Source organism: Macaca fascicularis, chromosome 17 (assembly GCF_037993035.2).
Source record: "Macaca fascicularis isolate 582-1 chromosome 17, T2T-MFA8v1.1".
NCBI classification, from domain to species: Eukaryota; Metazoa; Chordata; class Mammalia; order Primates; family Cercopithecidae; genus Macaca; species Macaca fascicularis.
The window spans coordinates 18,764,932-18,781,913 of NC_088391.1; the positions used below are offsets into that span (position 1 = coordinate 18,764,932).

Genomic DNA, 16,982 nt, shown 5'->3' on the forward strand with positions numbered 1-16,982 from the left:
TTGTTTTTGAAGGATTTTTCTTGGGTATAGAATTTTATTTAGGTTGATAGTATATTCCTTTTTTTGTTATTTTTTAATTGACAAGAATTTTATATATTTACTGTGTACAACATGATGTTTTGATGTATGTATGCACTGTAGAATATGTTCCTTTTTCATATCTTGTCTCTATCTGTGGCACCCTCATCCACCCAACTCTCTTCCTTCCCTCTCTCTCTGTTCCAAGGACCTACTGAGTTTATCCCGTTCTCTCTAATGTTTCCCAGCCTCCCCACCTCTATTAATTTGGCCCAGTTTGGCCCTATCATTTCACACTTTGATATCCCCATATTCGTTCATTTCCTTTTCCTAATCACTTAGACCATAGTAGATGTTCCACTTTCTGTTGGTGGAATGATTGCATTGTAGCAATTTCTCTCCCCACTCCTGCCACCCAGTATCTCACAATACTTCCACCAGGGATCTAGTCAAGAAACATAAGTTGTTCGTGCCACATCTTCCCCTATGTCAGATCCTCCCACTGCCTCCAATATCCATTTTAAATTTTGGTCCTCTTAGCATGGTACCCAAAGCACTGCCTGCCCTTCTCCCACTTCATCTTCCACCTGCCCAAATATACCCCAACTGCTGCCATGTGAGATGACCCACAGTTCCGTTAACCTTTAAGGCCCTTCATGCTTTTCTTTGATTAAGGCACCATTAGAATACTATAAAGTGCAGTCTTTAAGTGCATGTAGTCAATGGATTTTTGGCAAGTGTATACATGCATGTGGACACCACTCCAATCAATACGTAGAACATTTCCATCATCCCAGAAAGTCCGTTTTCTTCTCACCAGTCAATTCCCCCACCTACATAAGAGGGTAATCATTATTCTAATTTCTATGACCATGTATTAGTTTTCCTCTATGCTTCTTTTGCTCAACAGAATGTCTGGGATTCATCCAGGTTGATGTGCATACCACGTGTTCATTCCTTTTATTGCTGTGTAGTATTCCACTATTTAAATATACCACAATTTATGTATGTACTGGTGGACATTTGAGTTGCTTCCAATTTAGGGTTATTATGAACAAAATTGAAATGAACAGTCTTATACAATCTTTTTGTGAACATAGTTTTGTTTTTTTGGCACAAATACCTAGGAAGGGAATTATTATGGTTCACTTAATAAAAATGTACTGGGCCGGGCGCGGTGGCTCATGTCTGTAATCCCAGCACTTTGGGAGGCTGAGGCAGGCGGATCACGACGTCAGGAAATCGAGACCATCCTGGCTAACACGGTGAAACCCCGTCTCTACTAAAAAGACAAAAAATTAGCCGGGCGTGGTGGCGGGCGCCTGTAGTCCCAACTACTTGGGAGGCTGAGGCAGGAGAATGGCGTGAACTCAGGAGGTGGAGCTTGCAGTGAGTCGAGATCGCACCACTGCACTCCAGCCTGGGCAACAGAGCAAGACTCCGTCTCAAAAAATAAAATAAACATAAATAAATAAAAAAAAATGTACCTATCGCTTTTCCAGCCATGTTTTCACATACTCAGCAACATTTAGTGTTGTCAGTATTTTATGTTTTAGTTATTCTAGTGTATGTTAAGCAGCATTTCATTGTGGTTCTCAAAGTTTCATTTTCTTCTCAATTAATGATGTTGAACACATTTTCAATGTAATCAGCCACTGGTATATTGTCTTTTGGGAACTACCCCATTCACTTTTTTACCCTTTAAAAATTGAGTTGTCCTTTTTATTATTCATTTGAGAGAGTCATGTATGTACTCAGAATACAAGCTCTTTATCAGATATATAACTTTTTCCAGTCTTTGACACATCTTTTCATTTTCTTAATGATTTTTGAAGAGCAGAACATTGTAATATATCATCTTTCATCTTTCTTTATACCCTTTTGTCTGTGTAGAATTCTTTACCTGGGAGGAGCTTCCTCCCTGTCTTTGAGAATCAGTTGACATATGATTTGGTAATCACTGATGTTCCTGTCATTTTTCTCCATGAGCTTAGGACTGACTTGAGAGCATGGGCTGTGTTTTATTTAGTGTTTTATGTCTAGTAGAATACCTACCAAGTAGCAGGTGTTCAATGACTAGAGTCAATTAAATTTCATCAATTCACTTCTTTGCATGTCATTTTCTCTTCCTAAAAACAAGGTAAACTCCCCACTTACTGCACAGGCATGTGCAAGCAATGAAAGCTTTTAAGGTTGTGAAAATCGAGCTTTTTATTGCCTCTCATGCGTATATCAGTAAGAATCCTGTGAATAGATACTTTTCACTGACTTTGTTATTGTTATTACCTTATGAATTGTGATTTTCATTTCAAAAGCAGTATATGTAATTCTTAATAACTTAGATGTTCCTATTAAAATGCAGGGACATCTTAAGCAAAAAAAAAAAAAAAAAAAAAAAAAAAAAAAAAATCATATGACTAGCCAGATTTTGCCATTGCCATATAAGAGTTTGTCATTTGACTTTACCATGTAGAGTGGCTGACCTTTTATTCTAGCGAGGCTCACTAATGTCTAAAATCACATGAACTACGTAAAAATGACAATATCATCATTAAATCTGTCCAAAGAACTAGACCTTAATGAATTCCCTAGAGAACTCCAACTTGATAATGGGAGCTAAGAAGTCACAACACTATTCTGACAGGAAGGTGCAGTTAAAAGAAATTTGAAAAGCACCAGCTATACATGAACATAATGGGCTAATTGAGGAAGCAAAGTGCAATCTTTTCTTCTCTGCAGGAGACCACAGAATGGAGAAGCCCCTGCTCAGCAGACAATGAGACAAAATCACATTCAGCACATTATGAATTAAGCATCTGAGAGTGGAATGACTTTCTCCACACCAACAAAGCCTCAGAAAGTGTAGAATTTTATTGGTCAGATCCTGTATTGTTCTTCCAGAGCAGCATGGATTCTCATCCTGGATGATTAAAAGCACCAGAAGCAAGTGGAATAGTCAGATATTCAAATTAAATTGATAAATGTGTATAGATAGCATAGAAAATATAGTTACATGCATAAATAGCCAGAATGTTCAATTTCCAAATCAGAAAAGTACAATGAATTTAGAAGCTAATTGAAACGGAATTCTTAAGGATTTGCTACAATAACTCGGGCTTACTAAACAAAAGGCTAGATCCACTATCCAGTATGCAATCTTTGCTCCTGAAGAAGCTCGTTTTTGTTATTTGTTATTTTTTATTTATTTTTTTGGTGGGGACAGGTTCTCACTCTGTTGCCTAAGCTGGAGTGCAGTGTTGCAATCTCGGCTTACTGCAACCTCCACCTCCTGGGTTCAAGCAATTCTTGTGCCTCAACCTAAGTAGTTGGGATTACAGGAGAGCACCACTATCACTATGCCCAGCTAATTTTTTTGTTTGTTATTTTTAGTAGAGATGGAGTTTTGCCATGTTCGTCAGGCTGGTCTCAAACTACCTGGCCTCATGTGATTTCCCCACCTCGGCTGGGATTACAGGTGTGAACCACCACGCCTAACCCTGAAAGAGCTAGTTCTGTTAAGGGGCCATGTGAGGGTCCAAACCCTTCTGTTGCGTGAAGACTTTCTGCTGGAGGGACAGGGCTGTTGAGATAAGATTTTTCAAATGGCCAACATCCCTGAAGGGCAGTGATAGAAAATTTTCCCTGACACGGAAGTACAGAAACCCAGCACTTTGTAGAAGCTGGAGGAACAGCAAGTCACTGGCAACTGTAACAGTCATGTCACCATGCTGGAGACTGTCAGTCCAGTCACCACCTTGAACCACAATCTAGCTCTTGTTGCCCTAAATCACATCTGAATACCACCCATATTCTCAAACTTAATACAAAACAGACCTGAAGTTCTTCTCTCCTCAGAATTTGGTTATGACTGAAATGTAATAAGCAGGAAGTTAGAATTCTGGTTGCAAAGAATTCATGTTGAAAGCAGAAACTGTCTTACTCATTTGTAATACACTTGTGCCTAGAACAATGCCTCGTTGGATGATTAGTGAGTGAATTAATGACAGGCCTTAAAAGAGAAAAGGAAATTTTACAAGACTATAGTAGTTGAAGAACTACATTGAAGAAATTAAGGAAGCAAATCCAATAACTGAATTAACACTCCATGACTCATCTAGCTATTGATCAAAGAGAGAATTTATTCACAGAGATTTTCAAATACAAACAAAATAGCACTTTTAAATTTTTTACAAAATGAATATAGAAATAAATGTGGTACAGCACAGTACAATAATGGACAAAAGAAAACACGATCCAATGACTGGAAAATGTCTCTCATTATTCTCATATCTTCGGCTGAATTCTCTCCTAGTGGACAGAAAGGTGCCCCTTTTCTTCATACGAATATCACAGCAGAAACTACTCAGAAATATTGCATATTGTTGAATAACATGGAAATACAAAGGCTTAACTCTAAAGGTCTGCATAAACACTGAAAATACGTTGAGGAACTACATCAGAGTTTATGCAGGATATACAAAATACTGATAGTTTGGCTTATTGGTCCATTTATTGGGTTTAATATATGCTTTATAAAGTGATAATACTGTATTTTAAATGTATATTAAAAAGAAAACAGAGGAGAAATGCACCACTAAACCTCCCGTAAAGTCTGTGCGATGATCCACGTTTGTGCATGGGTGTGTGTGGGGATGCGTATGTCTGTATGTGCTTGTGTGCTTTCGGGAGTGCCGTGACCTACAGGGAACATTTTTGGGGGTACCCTGCTTCCCAACATAACACTGTTTCTACTAGCCCTTTTGATTTTCTGAGTCTTCACCTAAAACAAAACAAAACAAAACAAAAAACTAAAACCCAAACCCTTGTTTGCATATATAGATTTGGGGTGTGTGTGTGTGTGTGTGTGTGTGTGTGTGTGTGTGTGTGTTGTATATTAACAATACTTTGTGGAATAGAACCACCCATGCCCTGCAATATTTTTAGGCTTTGGTCCATTTTTCTCCATCATTCTACACTCTCCTTTTTTTTCCCCCCACAAATCTCCTACAATCCTTCCTTCCTATATCATGTTCCTGATTTTATCGGGTTTCATTTTATTAGCATTGTATTGGATTAGAACTACTATTCCACCTTTCGAAGGTAGGTGGATGTTTTGACCTCTCCAAGCCCCTTCAGTCCGTCTTCTCCTCTGTCTGCTCTTGGTGGCTCCATCTCAGTATGGGTAGTGCTTCTGTTTCTTGCCTGAAAAGCAAGCCAGCCATGTGCACAGCAGCATGGCGGCAGTGGCACCTGCTCCCGTGCAGTAGTAGGCCCAGCCGATTTCACACTTCCCTAGGGACAAAGGAAAGGGAAAGAAGAAAGACACAGATGAGGATGATTTTGCAGCAGGCTTTCTTACTGCTTCCAGTGGGTGGGTTCTGAAACACCCATTAGGAATATGGTATCCTTGCTTAAATGGAATCATAACATGCTGAAAGTTATCTGGACAGTGAAGAAAGCAAGAATGGCTGGGTGCATTTCAGAAAGATCTCAATGTCTACCTCTCACACTGGCGAAGAGAAGTCTAGTCCCCTCCACCAATATCCACACCCCGGTCAAAAAAAGAGAAGAATAGCAGCAACCAGGATATGAGATGAAGGAGTTAATTCTAACTTACATCACCCTAGCTCACCTGCATAACAAAGTACTTTAGGGAAAAAATCTAAATGTTGATGCAATCCTTCTGCAAAAGGGCCACTTTGAGGAGGCAACTCATTTGAAGGATAATGGCTAATGCTAAGGTGAATACTGCTATTTATGTGGAATCCTCAAGTGACTTACTCTCTACTGTCTGAATCAGAAAACAAAAATTCCCAGATTCTTCTGGGATCAACACTCACCTTGAAGATAAAGTGTCATTTAAATGAAAATATAATGACAAGTGTCCAAATGAGTCCTGATTTCTCAGAGTTGGATTAGTCTTAATAGTCATAACATACCCAAAATATTAAAAATATAATAAGTAGATTTATTTATCTATATTGTCTTTGTCAATTCTTTTATCAACATTATAAGGTGGAGTACTAGCTTAACATGGTTGACAAAAATGCTTCTCAGCATTTAAAGAAGTTGGTGACTTACCCATAGTCATATGCTTATAATTTGGAATAAAGTGAGCCAGGACTCAAACCCAGGTTCCAGATCCCAAAAATAGGTTGGCGTCCCCAGATACCCTATTTGGGTTAATGGAATGGGTTTTTGCATTCATTAGCTTTTTCTTTCTTAATGACATCCAAGTTACTCTTTTTGTGTGCACAGTAAAGAAGGCCTCTATATCTTATACTGGACACTGTACTTTCTGCTTCAATTCTAATTCATTTTTCATCCTGTCTTACCATCTTATCAGGCGATGCTCTAACAGCAACCATGTTCTTCTTTTTGGTTCTTGTTTTGCATTGCATTAGATACAAACATAAACAGCAAGACATTTGGATTTCACAGTCACTGAACATAAAAGCCACAGACTGAAAATCATGGGGCCAGGCACAGTGGCTCATGCCTGTAATCCCAGAACTTTGAGAGGCCAAGGTGGGTGGATTACCTGAGGTCAGGAGTTCAAAACCAGCCTGACCAACATGACGAAATCCTATCTCTACTAAAAATAACAAAATTTAGCCAGGCGAGGTGGTGGGCACCTGTAATCCCAACTACTCAGGAGGCTGAGGCAGGAGAATCACTTGAACCCAGGAGGCGGAGGTCACAGTGAGCCGAGATTGCACCAGTGCACTCCAGCCTGGGCGACAGAGCGAGACTCCGTCTCAAAAAAGAAAAACACAAAAAGAAACAAAACAAAATCACATCCCTTTTTTTCCACAAGCAGTCTGCAGGAAAACAGCCTGTTGCTTGGCGAGAGTGACATCATCTTGAAGCGAAACCTCAATGAAGACGAGCGTTTGACTCCTGCATACCGAGGTGTTCCCATAGCGTAGATAACCCCCCATAAAGAAACAATGCCTATGGCATAGACAACCTTCCATAAAGATGTTTATCTCATCTCCCTAGAGGTCACAAGTTTCAGCAAGAAAGTATGAGATGTGACCAGCTGCACGTATCTGTACCCTAAAAGCTTGCTGTGTAAAGGCTGCTTTCTGGAGGGCGGGTGCAAAGATCCGCCATCTTGCAGCTGCCTGAGACATGGCTTCTGTTCGTAAGTCCCTATTAAATGTTTTTTTTCTGAGAAACTGGACTTGTCAGCCTCTTTCCTCACCTCTTTTCTCAGCCTCTCAGCCTATGGGGCTGGGTTTGCATAGACCTGCTCACCGCGGAACACAGCCACTTTTACCTTGTTCATTTGTGAAAAATTAATAACTTCCCTGCTGAAAATTACCAAGACTGTTAGGTATAACGTGCAGTTAAACTTTAGATCTTCACTGGACATTTACTGAAGTAGTTAGCATGTGCCCCATGCACGGATAAAAAGGCAAGGCAAGACAGAGCTAAGGGAGTTACTGGCTTGTGGTCACCATGAGTCAAAAGCAGCAAAATTTGATCAAGAGCCTCCACATCCTGAAAGTTCTTAGGCCATTACCTAAGCACACAGACATCAAGCTATGTTGTTCAGTCCTCAACCTAGGTGTCATCCTTGATTTCTCCCTTTCCACATCCAATGAATAATTAAAAAATAGCAAATGTGTTTTGATTACCATTTTCTCAAAATTGTCATGAAGCTTTACATGGAGTAAACATTAATGCTTTAATTCTCATAGGAACACAATGTGGCAAGTACATGAGTATCATTCTCATCTTTCAGAAGGGAAGACAGAGGCCAAGGAAAGTTTAATAACCTGCTCCAGGACTTCTCCTTAATAAGTAGCAAGTCCTCTGCCACTCTCGCCCATATCTATACTGTATCCTTTCCCTTCTCAAATGCCCGCATCATCCCCCAGGCAGTCTGGTCTGCTGTCATTGCTTTCTTGTCTCTCTGATTCTTCTTATATCATCACCAACAGCAAGGTAGGCAGCTGTCTTTTAAAAAATCAATCAGATCAAGTCACGCTCTTACTTAAAACCCTGTAATGACCCAGCATTTTGGGAGGCCAAGGCAGGTGGATCACTTGAGGTCAGGAGTTCAAGACCAGCCTGGCCAACATCATGAAACCCCATCTCTACCAAAAATACAAAAATTAGCCAGGTGAATTTGATCAAGAGCCTCCACATCTTAAAAGCTCTTAGGCCATTACATAAGCACACAGACATCAAGCACACAGAGTAAATTAGTGCAAGTGGCTCACACATAAGAATCAGTTGAACCCGGGAGGCGGAGGTTGCAGTGAGCCAAGATTGCGCCACTGCACTCCAGCCTGGTTGGCAGAATAAAACTCTGGCTCGAGAAAAAAAAAAAAAGAAAAAGGAAAAAAAAAGTCCCTTTAATGAATTCTCAAAAATCAATGTCCTTTCTATAGCCTATGAGGGCTTAAATGTCTGCTGACCTCTCACACCTCATGACCGCTCTCTCCTGTGTCTTATCTCTGGCCACAGTGATCACTTTTTCTGGAGCACATGAGCCTTGTTGCTGACATTAGAGCTTCACACTTACGATTCCTTCCACCCAGAAATTCTACTTCTAGATCATGGAAATGCCAGGCCTACGGCAAGCACCTAATAAATAATTTGTTGAATGAAAGGCAAGGTAAAAGAAAAGCAGAAAGGAAGCAAAGCAGGCAGGCAACTAATACCTGAAAAACAGTAAATCTAGTATTTTATTTCAAGAGTAACTCTTGTCCTGTTTTGGCACTGAAATTTTGGAGAGAACTTCCCAAACCAAGTGTGTATTTCTGGTCTCATAGCGAGTGTGTTAAATTTAACAGGGTAACAGATTCTGAAAGATCGCCTCTCCACCTCTGGGTAGGTCTCACTGGCACAATGACCTCCATTAATACTGATAGAATACGCATTTTTCACGGGTAACCGGGTCCCCCTTCACAGGTCAGATTTGCTGACAACCATGAACTAACGTGGTTGTGAGTCTTGGGAATAATCTCCAATTTGAATTATTCTTTAGCTGGATTAAATACACCTAGGAGGGTGAATTAATAGGTAGAGAAGAGATGACCAATAGTTTAGAACATTTCAAAGAGTCGGCAAAATTTGTGGTCCATCTATTTAGCACTGGACTCATAACACAGAACACAATCAATTGTTCATTATTAATAATGTATTGCCCTATACATAGTTCCATAACCTCACATGAAAAGTAGAGTATATAATTCTTTATTATTTGGCACTTAAGAAAAAGTTGCTGAGGCTAATTATTTGAAAACGGTGTATGTGACAGTAGACACATCTATTAAACAAAGATGGAAAAAGAAGCTAGTAATGGATTGGCTATCAGAAGGTAATGAGAGAGATGATAATATTGGTTTTGCTTTTGTTTTTGGCAGAGAAGTCAATAAAATAGCAGAAGTTTAAGCTTCAGCATCTCGTAAGTGGCAGGGGAGCTACAGCCGATGCTGTAGATTCTCCAGCCAGTTCCTCTGTGTCCCTTTGCTGGTTCTGGACTCTCAGTCTCCAGCTTCCTGTTTGCTCCTAACAGCTTATATTTGCAACGCTCTTCAGAGGACCCATGAGTGACTGGCATTACTCCGTCCCAGCTCTTTGACAGCTGAAGTGCCCCCTGGTGTGACCCACTGCCAGCGATGGACTTGTACTGGAGCGTGCACACCTGGCTTTCTTCCCTCCAGGTGGCACAAAGTCTGCAGTGTAATGATAATGAATGTTCCCAGCACTGTGAGTTCAGGCTGAGGCTGAACCCTCATATGACAAACCGCACCCTGCTGGGTGTTGACTCCTTCCCTACCTTGCTTTTCCACTTCCCCACTGGTTTTTCCTTGGCACATTTCCTCAATCACTTGAACACAAATCCTCATCTCAGGATCCACTCTGGGGAACCAGATCTAAGACAGGAGTGAACGAACAAAGACTCTCTTGCTTTTCTTTATCAAGGGATCTGTCAGTTTCTACCATTGTCAGAAACTAAACCGCCCCACCCACCTACCCAAGCCCTGCTGTCACCTGAAACAGACAGAGCAGAGCTTTCGGCACCAGCTGGTTCCGGCTCTCACCACACTACCCTCTTCCTCGGGCAAATCCAAGTCCTTGTCTTGCTCATGTGTAATTGTAATTTCTAGTCATTGTTATCTGGATCCATTCTTGTTTATGTCATAAAACAGGTAGTTGACGTATCAGGCTAAATATCAGATGAAAACTGGCAGGAAATTAAGTAAAGATCTTTAAGGAGTGTACCATAATAGCAGAAAATGTTTGAGGATATAAGAAAATACGGCCATCAATCAGACATATATGCAAGTTTGTGTGTGATTTACAAAATTTGGAGTTAACATTCAACAGCCGGTTAAGGTCCAAAATGAGCTATTAATGTTCAATGTGATTTACAAGAAAAAGAGTCCTTCATTTAAGACATGAAGGCTTTTTCATTTACTAAGCAATTTTAAAAATAATTATTAAATCAAAAAGTGGTTTAATATGAATTTGTTCTAATGTTAAAAATTATACTGAGATATAGCCAACCAACCAAACTAGCCTCAAAAAATATACAAAAGTACATATGCATACATGTCTTTTGAGGAAAAATGGTCAAGATCAGTCTAGCTAGAGAAAGGTGTATCAATAGAATTTAAGCAAATCTGAAAAAATACTGTCATTCAACCCTGATTCTTGATTTTCTTCTTCCCTTCTTTTTCCCTTTCCTCGTTCCCTCTCTCAATTTATTCATTGATTCAACAAACATTCAGTGAGTGCCAGCTCCAACTATGAATGAATCACTGGGTACTGGGAGCTTGTTGGGAATAATATAGATATAATTCCTGCTATCAAGGAGCTTATTGTCTAGTCAAGGAAATAAGCATTAAGCAATACTGAGACATTTACATACTGATAATTGTAATACGTGCTTTGAAGAAAAAATCCAGGATGCGAAGGCAGCATATTGCAAGTGATCTATGTAGTGTGGTCAGGTCAGTGAAAGAGAAGCTTAAATTAGAAGTGAGATCTAAGCCAAGACCTGCAGATGTTCAGGAGTGAGCCAAGCGTGAATGTGGGGGGCCAGGGAACAGTATGCTCGGAGTGAGGGGATGGGAAATGTAATGGAGAAACGCAGACAGATTTGGGTCTTGCTAAAGTATTGCTCAAGTAAGAGACGGATCCCATTTTGGGTGTAAAGCAAGGGATGGGTTGAGGTATGACCACCTCCAGAGTTCAAGAGCTTGAAGCCTGAAAATTCCCTCTTTGAAACTGTCATTTGTATTGTTGGATAGGAACAGTCACAAATAAATCTTAAGCTCCTGCTACCTGTTTTGGTATGTTATAGAAGCTGGAGATGCAGCAGGGAACAATACAGAGTCTTTGGTCTCATGAAGCTTACTTTCCAGTTCACATCACTCACATCAGCTGTATTATTCTGAAGCATTCCTTGTATATTACACACATGTTTTGTAGAACTTCAGTTTAATGAAATAAACCAGATACAACAGAATTTTTTTTCATAAAACTATAAACATGAAAGCAAAACATCCAGAATTCTGTGAGAGATTAAGGGTTTACCAGGCACGGGCTCGTCACCTTGAACTTCTCCAAAAGAAAAGCAAAAATAGATTTTTCTCTCTGAGCACGATCCTATTGTTAAAACCTACGTGCTCAATAACAAGAAATTAGCACCATGTTTTACAGTCATAGAAAAAAAGTGTTTCTGCATACTTTTCATGAGTAGTAATGAAACTAAATAAAACCAGGAAATACAGGACCATTCTTCCACGGCCTCTCTCTGCCCATGTCATGGCAATAAATGCTTGTTATTATAATGCAAACAGAAAGCATTTTTCCAGAGGGCAAGTTTTGTCTGTGATCCTTTCAGGAAATTAGAGAAGCAAATCTGTTTAAACTTTCCCTTTTGCTCTCCGTAATGCTCCATCAAACAGGACTCCAAGCTTGCTTGGTTGGCAAATTGCTGCTTTCAACAATGGGGAATACTATTCTTGACAGATAAAATAGAGGTTAATGGGACAGAAAGCAGCATACCATAGCCACCTGCCAAGTTGATAGAAAAAGACTGTGGCGGAATTCCAGGGCAGCCCCAGAGTAGAGATAGGGGTGGGGAGGGTTGTTGATTTCTTAGGGTGGCTCAAATTAGTTTTTAGTATAGCTTTTGGAAGTGATGGAGACAGAAAGAGAGGTACAAAGAATCCAGTCTTATTCCATGTAACAATGGCATTCCGGTGATCTTTTCATCTTTTAAGGACACTGGAGTTTAACCTCTGCCTTTTCATTAATGAGTTCAATTAACATTTTGGAGCCTACCGAGTATGACTGTCTGCTTGTTTCAATGTTCTATTCGGGCACTCAGTACGATGACCAGATCACAGTAACTGATACACATTTGTGGCATGAATGGATATCAGACATTATACTTGTGCTAAGAATAGAGATACAAAATTAATAGTCCTATAACAGCTGCATATATAGATGGTGAGTGAAAGGTTACAAGTTATGAAGGGGTCTCTCCTTTAATAATTTTTGTCTTGGATCGTTGATCTGTTTATACTTTCCAACATTATTCTCACTTTGAAGATGCAGAAACTGAAGGATAAGTAACTTACCCAGTATCTCAAATAAATAACAAAGCTTGAACTTGGAACTTGGGTCAAACTGATTCCAGAGTTTTTTCCTGTGCTCAGATAATGTATAAAAAAGATCTTAATCAAATGCATTTTTCTCACTTGTTAAATAGTACTTGTCTTGGCATGTCTATGCCCAAGAAAAAAATAAAACATATTTTACCTTACCCCTTCAATTTGCCAGTCTTCTTAGAAGACTACATGCTGTTAAAGTGAACTAAATACGGCCCGAGAATAACTCTGTACTTCTATATTTGAATCCTTGTGGATGAACTGTAACCTAGCTTAATAGGCAGACAAGAATGAAACCTAACTTAGGGGTGTGCACCTGTAATAACTGCTGAGTCTTGGCCAATCCCAGCAGCCATAGTTCAACCACTCATACACTGCTGAATGTTCAAACTGTATTGAAATAAAGCAAACACCAAACTGTAGCCAATCCAGTTGTTTCTGTACCCCACTTCTGATTGTTGTACGTCACGTTCCTTTTTTGTCTATAAATTTGTGCCGACCATGAGGCACCCCTGTAGTCTCTCTGAATCTGTTGTGATTCGGGGGGCTGACTCATTTGTGAATTGTTCATTGCTCAATTAAACTCCTTTAAATTCAATTCAGCCAGAGTTTTTCTTTGAACAATGCCCATGTTCAATGAGCATGGTTTCAATTACTAAAGGTCTGCACCCTGCAAAGACTTGACAGCCCCGATTCCTGAGCCAATGAAACCACACTTGGCACCTTTGGCAGTGCATCTTCAAGGATGTGGGAATGTGATGTCTAATATAAGTTTGCTTGAGGAACAGATAACTGATGCTCCCTGCAGGAGAAACTGGCTCTAGAAATGGTCCCAAACTGAGTGCTTTTGACCCTACCTTGATTCTGTCTGAGCCTTAGCTGATGAAGGGCTTCAAATCCTGGGTACACTTTAGTTCCCCTCCAGAGCTGCTGTCTGCCTGTGAACCCTCAGAAGTTTGGCTGGTGCCACCATATCATCCTAACTTTCACCCAGAGACTCCATAGTAGCACCCTCCACTGTTCACTGTATTGCTCTGGAAAGCGCAGCACAGGACACTAACTCAGGCAGTTCCTGCCCTCTGACTGCATGCCATTTATCACAAAACCTCCATGTTTATAGTGCCTTTCCTTGAACTTGAGCTCCATGGGATCCCCATTTACTTCTCTTTCCCTACAAGGTCACTGCTGAGCACCCAGAATGCCTTGTAGCCATAGTGCCTGAGTCAGGATATGATAAGCTGACTGACTTCATTTATCCAGGCAGAATATCTTTTATCTGTGATATTTTAAAAATGTTAACATGTTAATATTTAAATATAGAGTTTGGGTAAAAAAGAAGTAGGCATATTAGATTGTATCCTTGTTGCTTGTATCCTTGTGTGTATATAGAGAGATATATATTTTTTTTTTAGACAGAGTCTCGCTCTGTCTCCCAGACTGGAGTGCAATGGCGCTCACTGCAACCTCTGCCTCCTCCTGTGTTCAAGGTATTCTCCTGCCTCAGCCTCCTAAGTAGCTGGGATTACAGGTGTGCACCATCATGCCCAGCTAATTTTTGTATTTTTAGTAGAGACAGGGTTTCACCATGTTGGCCTGGCTGGTCTCAAACTCCTGACCTCAGATGATCCACCTGCCCTGGCCTCTCAAAGTGCTGAGATTACAGGCATGAGCCACCATGCCTGGTCCTAAAAAAAACTTTTAATGAGACAAGCAGTAAAAAATGATGTGTCATGTGCCTGTAAAGAGAAGACCACCCAAACTTGGTTGGTGGGCAGAAAACGCAGAAGTAAAACGGCTGAGAGAAGAATGTTTGTGGGGTGTGGCTCTTTTTAAAAGCTCCTTTACAGCTGGGCGCGGTGGCTCACGCCTGTAATCCCAGCACTTTGGGAGACTGAGGCGGGTGGATCACGAGGTCAGGAGATCAAGAACATCCTGGCTAACACGGTGAAACCCAGTCTCTACTTAAAAAAAAAAAAAAAAGCCAGGCGTGGTGGCACGTGCCTGTAGTCCCAGCTACTTGGGAGGCTGAGGCAGGAGAATCTCTTGAACCTGGGAGGCGGAGGTTGCAGTGAGCCGAGATTGTGCCACTGAACTCCAGCCTGGGCAACAGAGCGAGACTCCATCTCAACAAACAAACAAACAAAACCCCTTTGCTTGTTTCTTTATGTCTGTTTATTACAGGAAGTATAAACTTGTATTAATTGTCAGGGCTGTCCTGTACACAACTCTAAGGCGTCTATTTATTTTGCATTCTATAGGCTTCCTAATGGATGTGCCCTGGGGGTGCGGTGCTGCACACATGCATATAATGGGAATAGCGCTCCCTGCATAGTATTCCCCCAAAGAATAGGTGATGAGAAGGTGTGTGTAATGGCAGAATCTCCCAGATCCCACGCATTGAGTCTATTTTCAAAATATCCCAGGAGGCCATCTTGATGCCTCCTAAGTCACCACAGCAGCACTGCAGTAGGTGGCACCAGTATTTCCCCTCAAGGACTGCAGCTCTCCACTGCTGCTGTGAATGCACTGAAATACGAAAAAAGTGTGCCACTGAGTGACAGCCTATCTGCCAGCCCTTACATTTATGCACCATCCACTGGATTGCAGCCTGAATTGCACCACCAAACAAAAATTCTTTCACCACACATCACTGGTGAAGAGCAGGAATCTAGCCACAAATAAAGATTCTACACAGAACCTTGGGCCTCTGAAAGCACCCAGAAATGAAGCCAATTGACTATGTATGACATACACCCCATTCAAACCCTCAGAAAAATAAAGAATATAAAAACAAAAAGCCCCACCCAAGCAACAGCAATTTCAGAAAGATAAAAGAACACCAGCCCTCTTGGATGAAAAATAATCAGGCAAGAACTCTGGCAATTCAGAAAATCAGAGGGTCTCCTTACTTCCAAATGATTATACTAGCTGTCCAGCAATGGTTGCTAACCAGATTGAAATGGCTCAAATAACAGACACAGAATTCAGAATATGGATGGGAAAGAAGTTCAACAAGATTCAGCAGAAAGTTAAAATCCAACCCAAGGAAACCAGTAAAATAATCCAAGAGATGAAAGAAGACATGGCCATTCTAAGAAAGAACCAAACTGAACTTGTGAAATTGAAAAATTTACTACACGAATTTCATAACACAGTTGCAAGCATTAATAACAGAATAGACTAAGCCAAAGAAAGACTCTCAGAGCTCAAAGACCAGTCTGATGAATCAACTCATTCAGGCAAATATAAAGAAAAATGAATGAAAAAGAATGAATAAAACCATTGAGAAATAGGGGACTATGTAAAGAGGTCAAACCTATGACTCACTGGCATTCCTGAGAAAGAAAGAGAGAGAGTAACCAATTTGGAAAACATAGTTGAGGATACAGTCTATGAAAATTTCCACAATCTCACTAGGGAGGTCAACATTCAAATTCAAGTAGTTCTAAGAACTCCAGCAAGGTGCCATACTAGATGCATACTGATCAGACTCTCCAAGGTTGACATGAAAGAAAAAAAATCTTAAAGGCCATTACACAGAAGGGTCAGGTCACTTACAAAGGGAGCCTCATCAGCCTAACAGTAGATCTCTTAGCAGAAAACTTACAAGCCAGGAGACGTTAGGGGCCTATTTTCAGTATCCTTAAAGAAAACAAATTTCAACCAAGAATTTCATATCCAGCCAAACTAAGCTTCAAAAGCAAAGGAGAAATAAAATCCTTCTTAGTGAAGGAAATGCTAAAGAAATTCATTACCATCAGACCAGATGTCCTTCCTCTAAACATGGAAATGAAAGAGTAGTACCTGCTACCACAAAAACACACTTAAGTACCTAGCACACATATCCTATAAAATGATCACACAATCAAGTATAAAACAACCAGCTAACAACATAATGACATGATCAAAACCTCACATATCAATATAAACCTTGAATGTAAATGGTACAAATGCCCCACTTAGAAGGCACAGAGTGGCAAGTTGGGTAAAACAAGTAAGACCCAGCCATCTGCTGTCTTCAAGAGATGCATCTCACATGTAATAACAACCATGGGCTCAAAGCAAAGGGAGGAAGAAAGATGTATTTTGCAAATGGAAAACAAAAAAGAGCAGGGGTCACTAGTCTCTCATCCAATAAAACAGACTTCAAACCAACCACAGTGAACAAGGACAAGGAAGGGCATTACATAATGATAAAGGGTTCAATTCAACAAGAAGACTTAACTATCCTAAGTATATAAACACCCAACATTAGAGCACCTGGATTCATAGAAGAAGCACTTCTAAACCCATGAAAAGATTTAGACAGCCACACAAAAATAG

The 16,982-nt window shown here is 40.4% G+C and overlaps 1 protein-coding gene across 2 annotated transcripts in view; it reads right to left on the minus strand.

Annotated features, from left to right (window-relative positions):
• Window positions 1-4,137: 4,137 nt before the first annotated feature.
• The window catches only part of LHFPL6 (LHFPL tetraspan subfamily member 6), a 260,611-nt gene continuing 247,766 nt past the window's right edge, over window positions 4,138-16,982 (minus strand). For both annotated transcript variants that reach the window (XM_005585709.4, XM_045377067.2), the window contains exon 4: window positions 4,138-5,310. In XM_005585709.4, coding sequence (XP_005585766.1) covers window positions 5,192-5,310 — 119 coding nt within the window. In that variant the 3' untranslated portion in view covers window positions 4,138-5,191. The remainder of the gene's footprint in view (window positions 5,311-16,982) is intronic.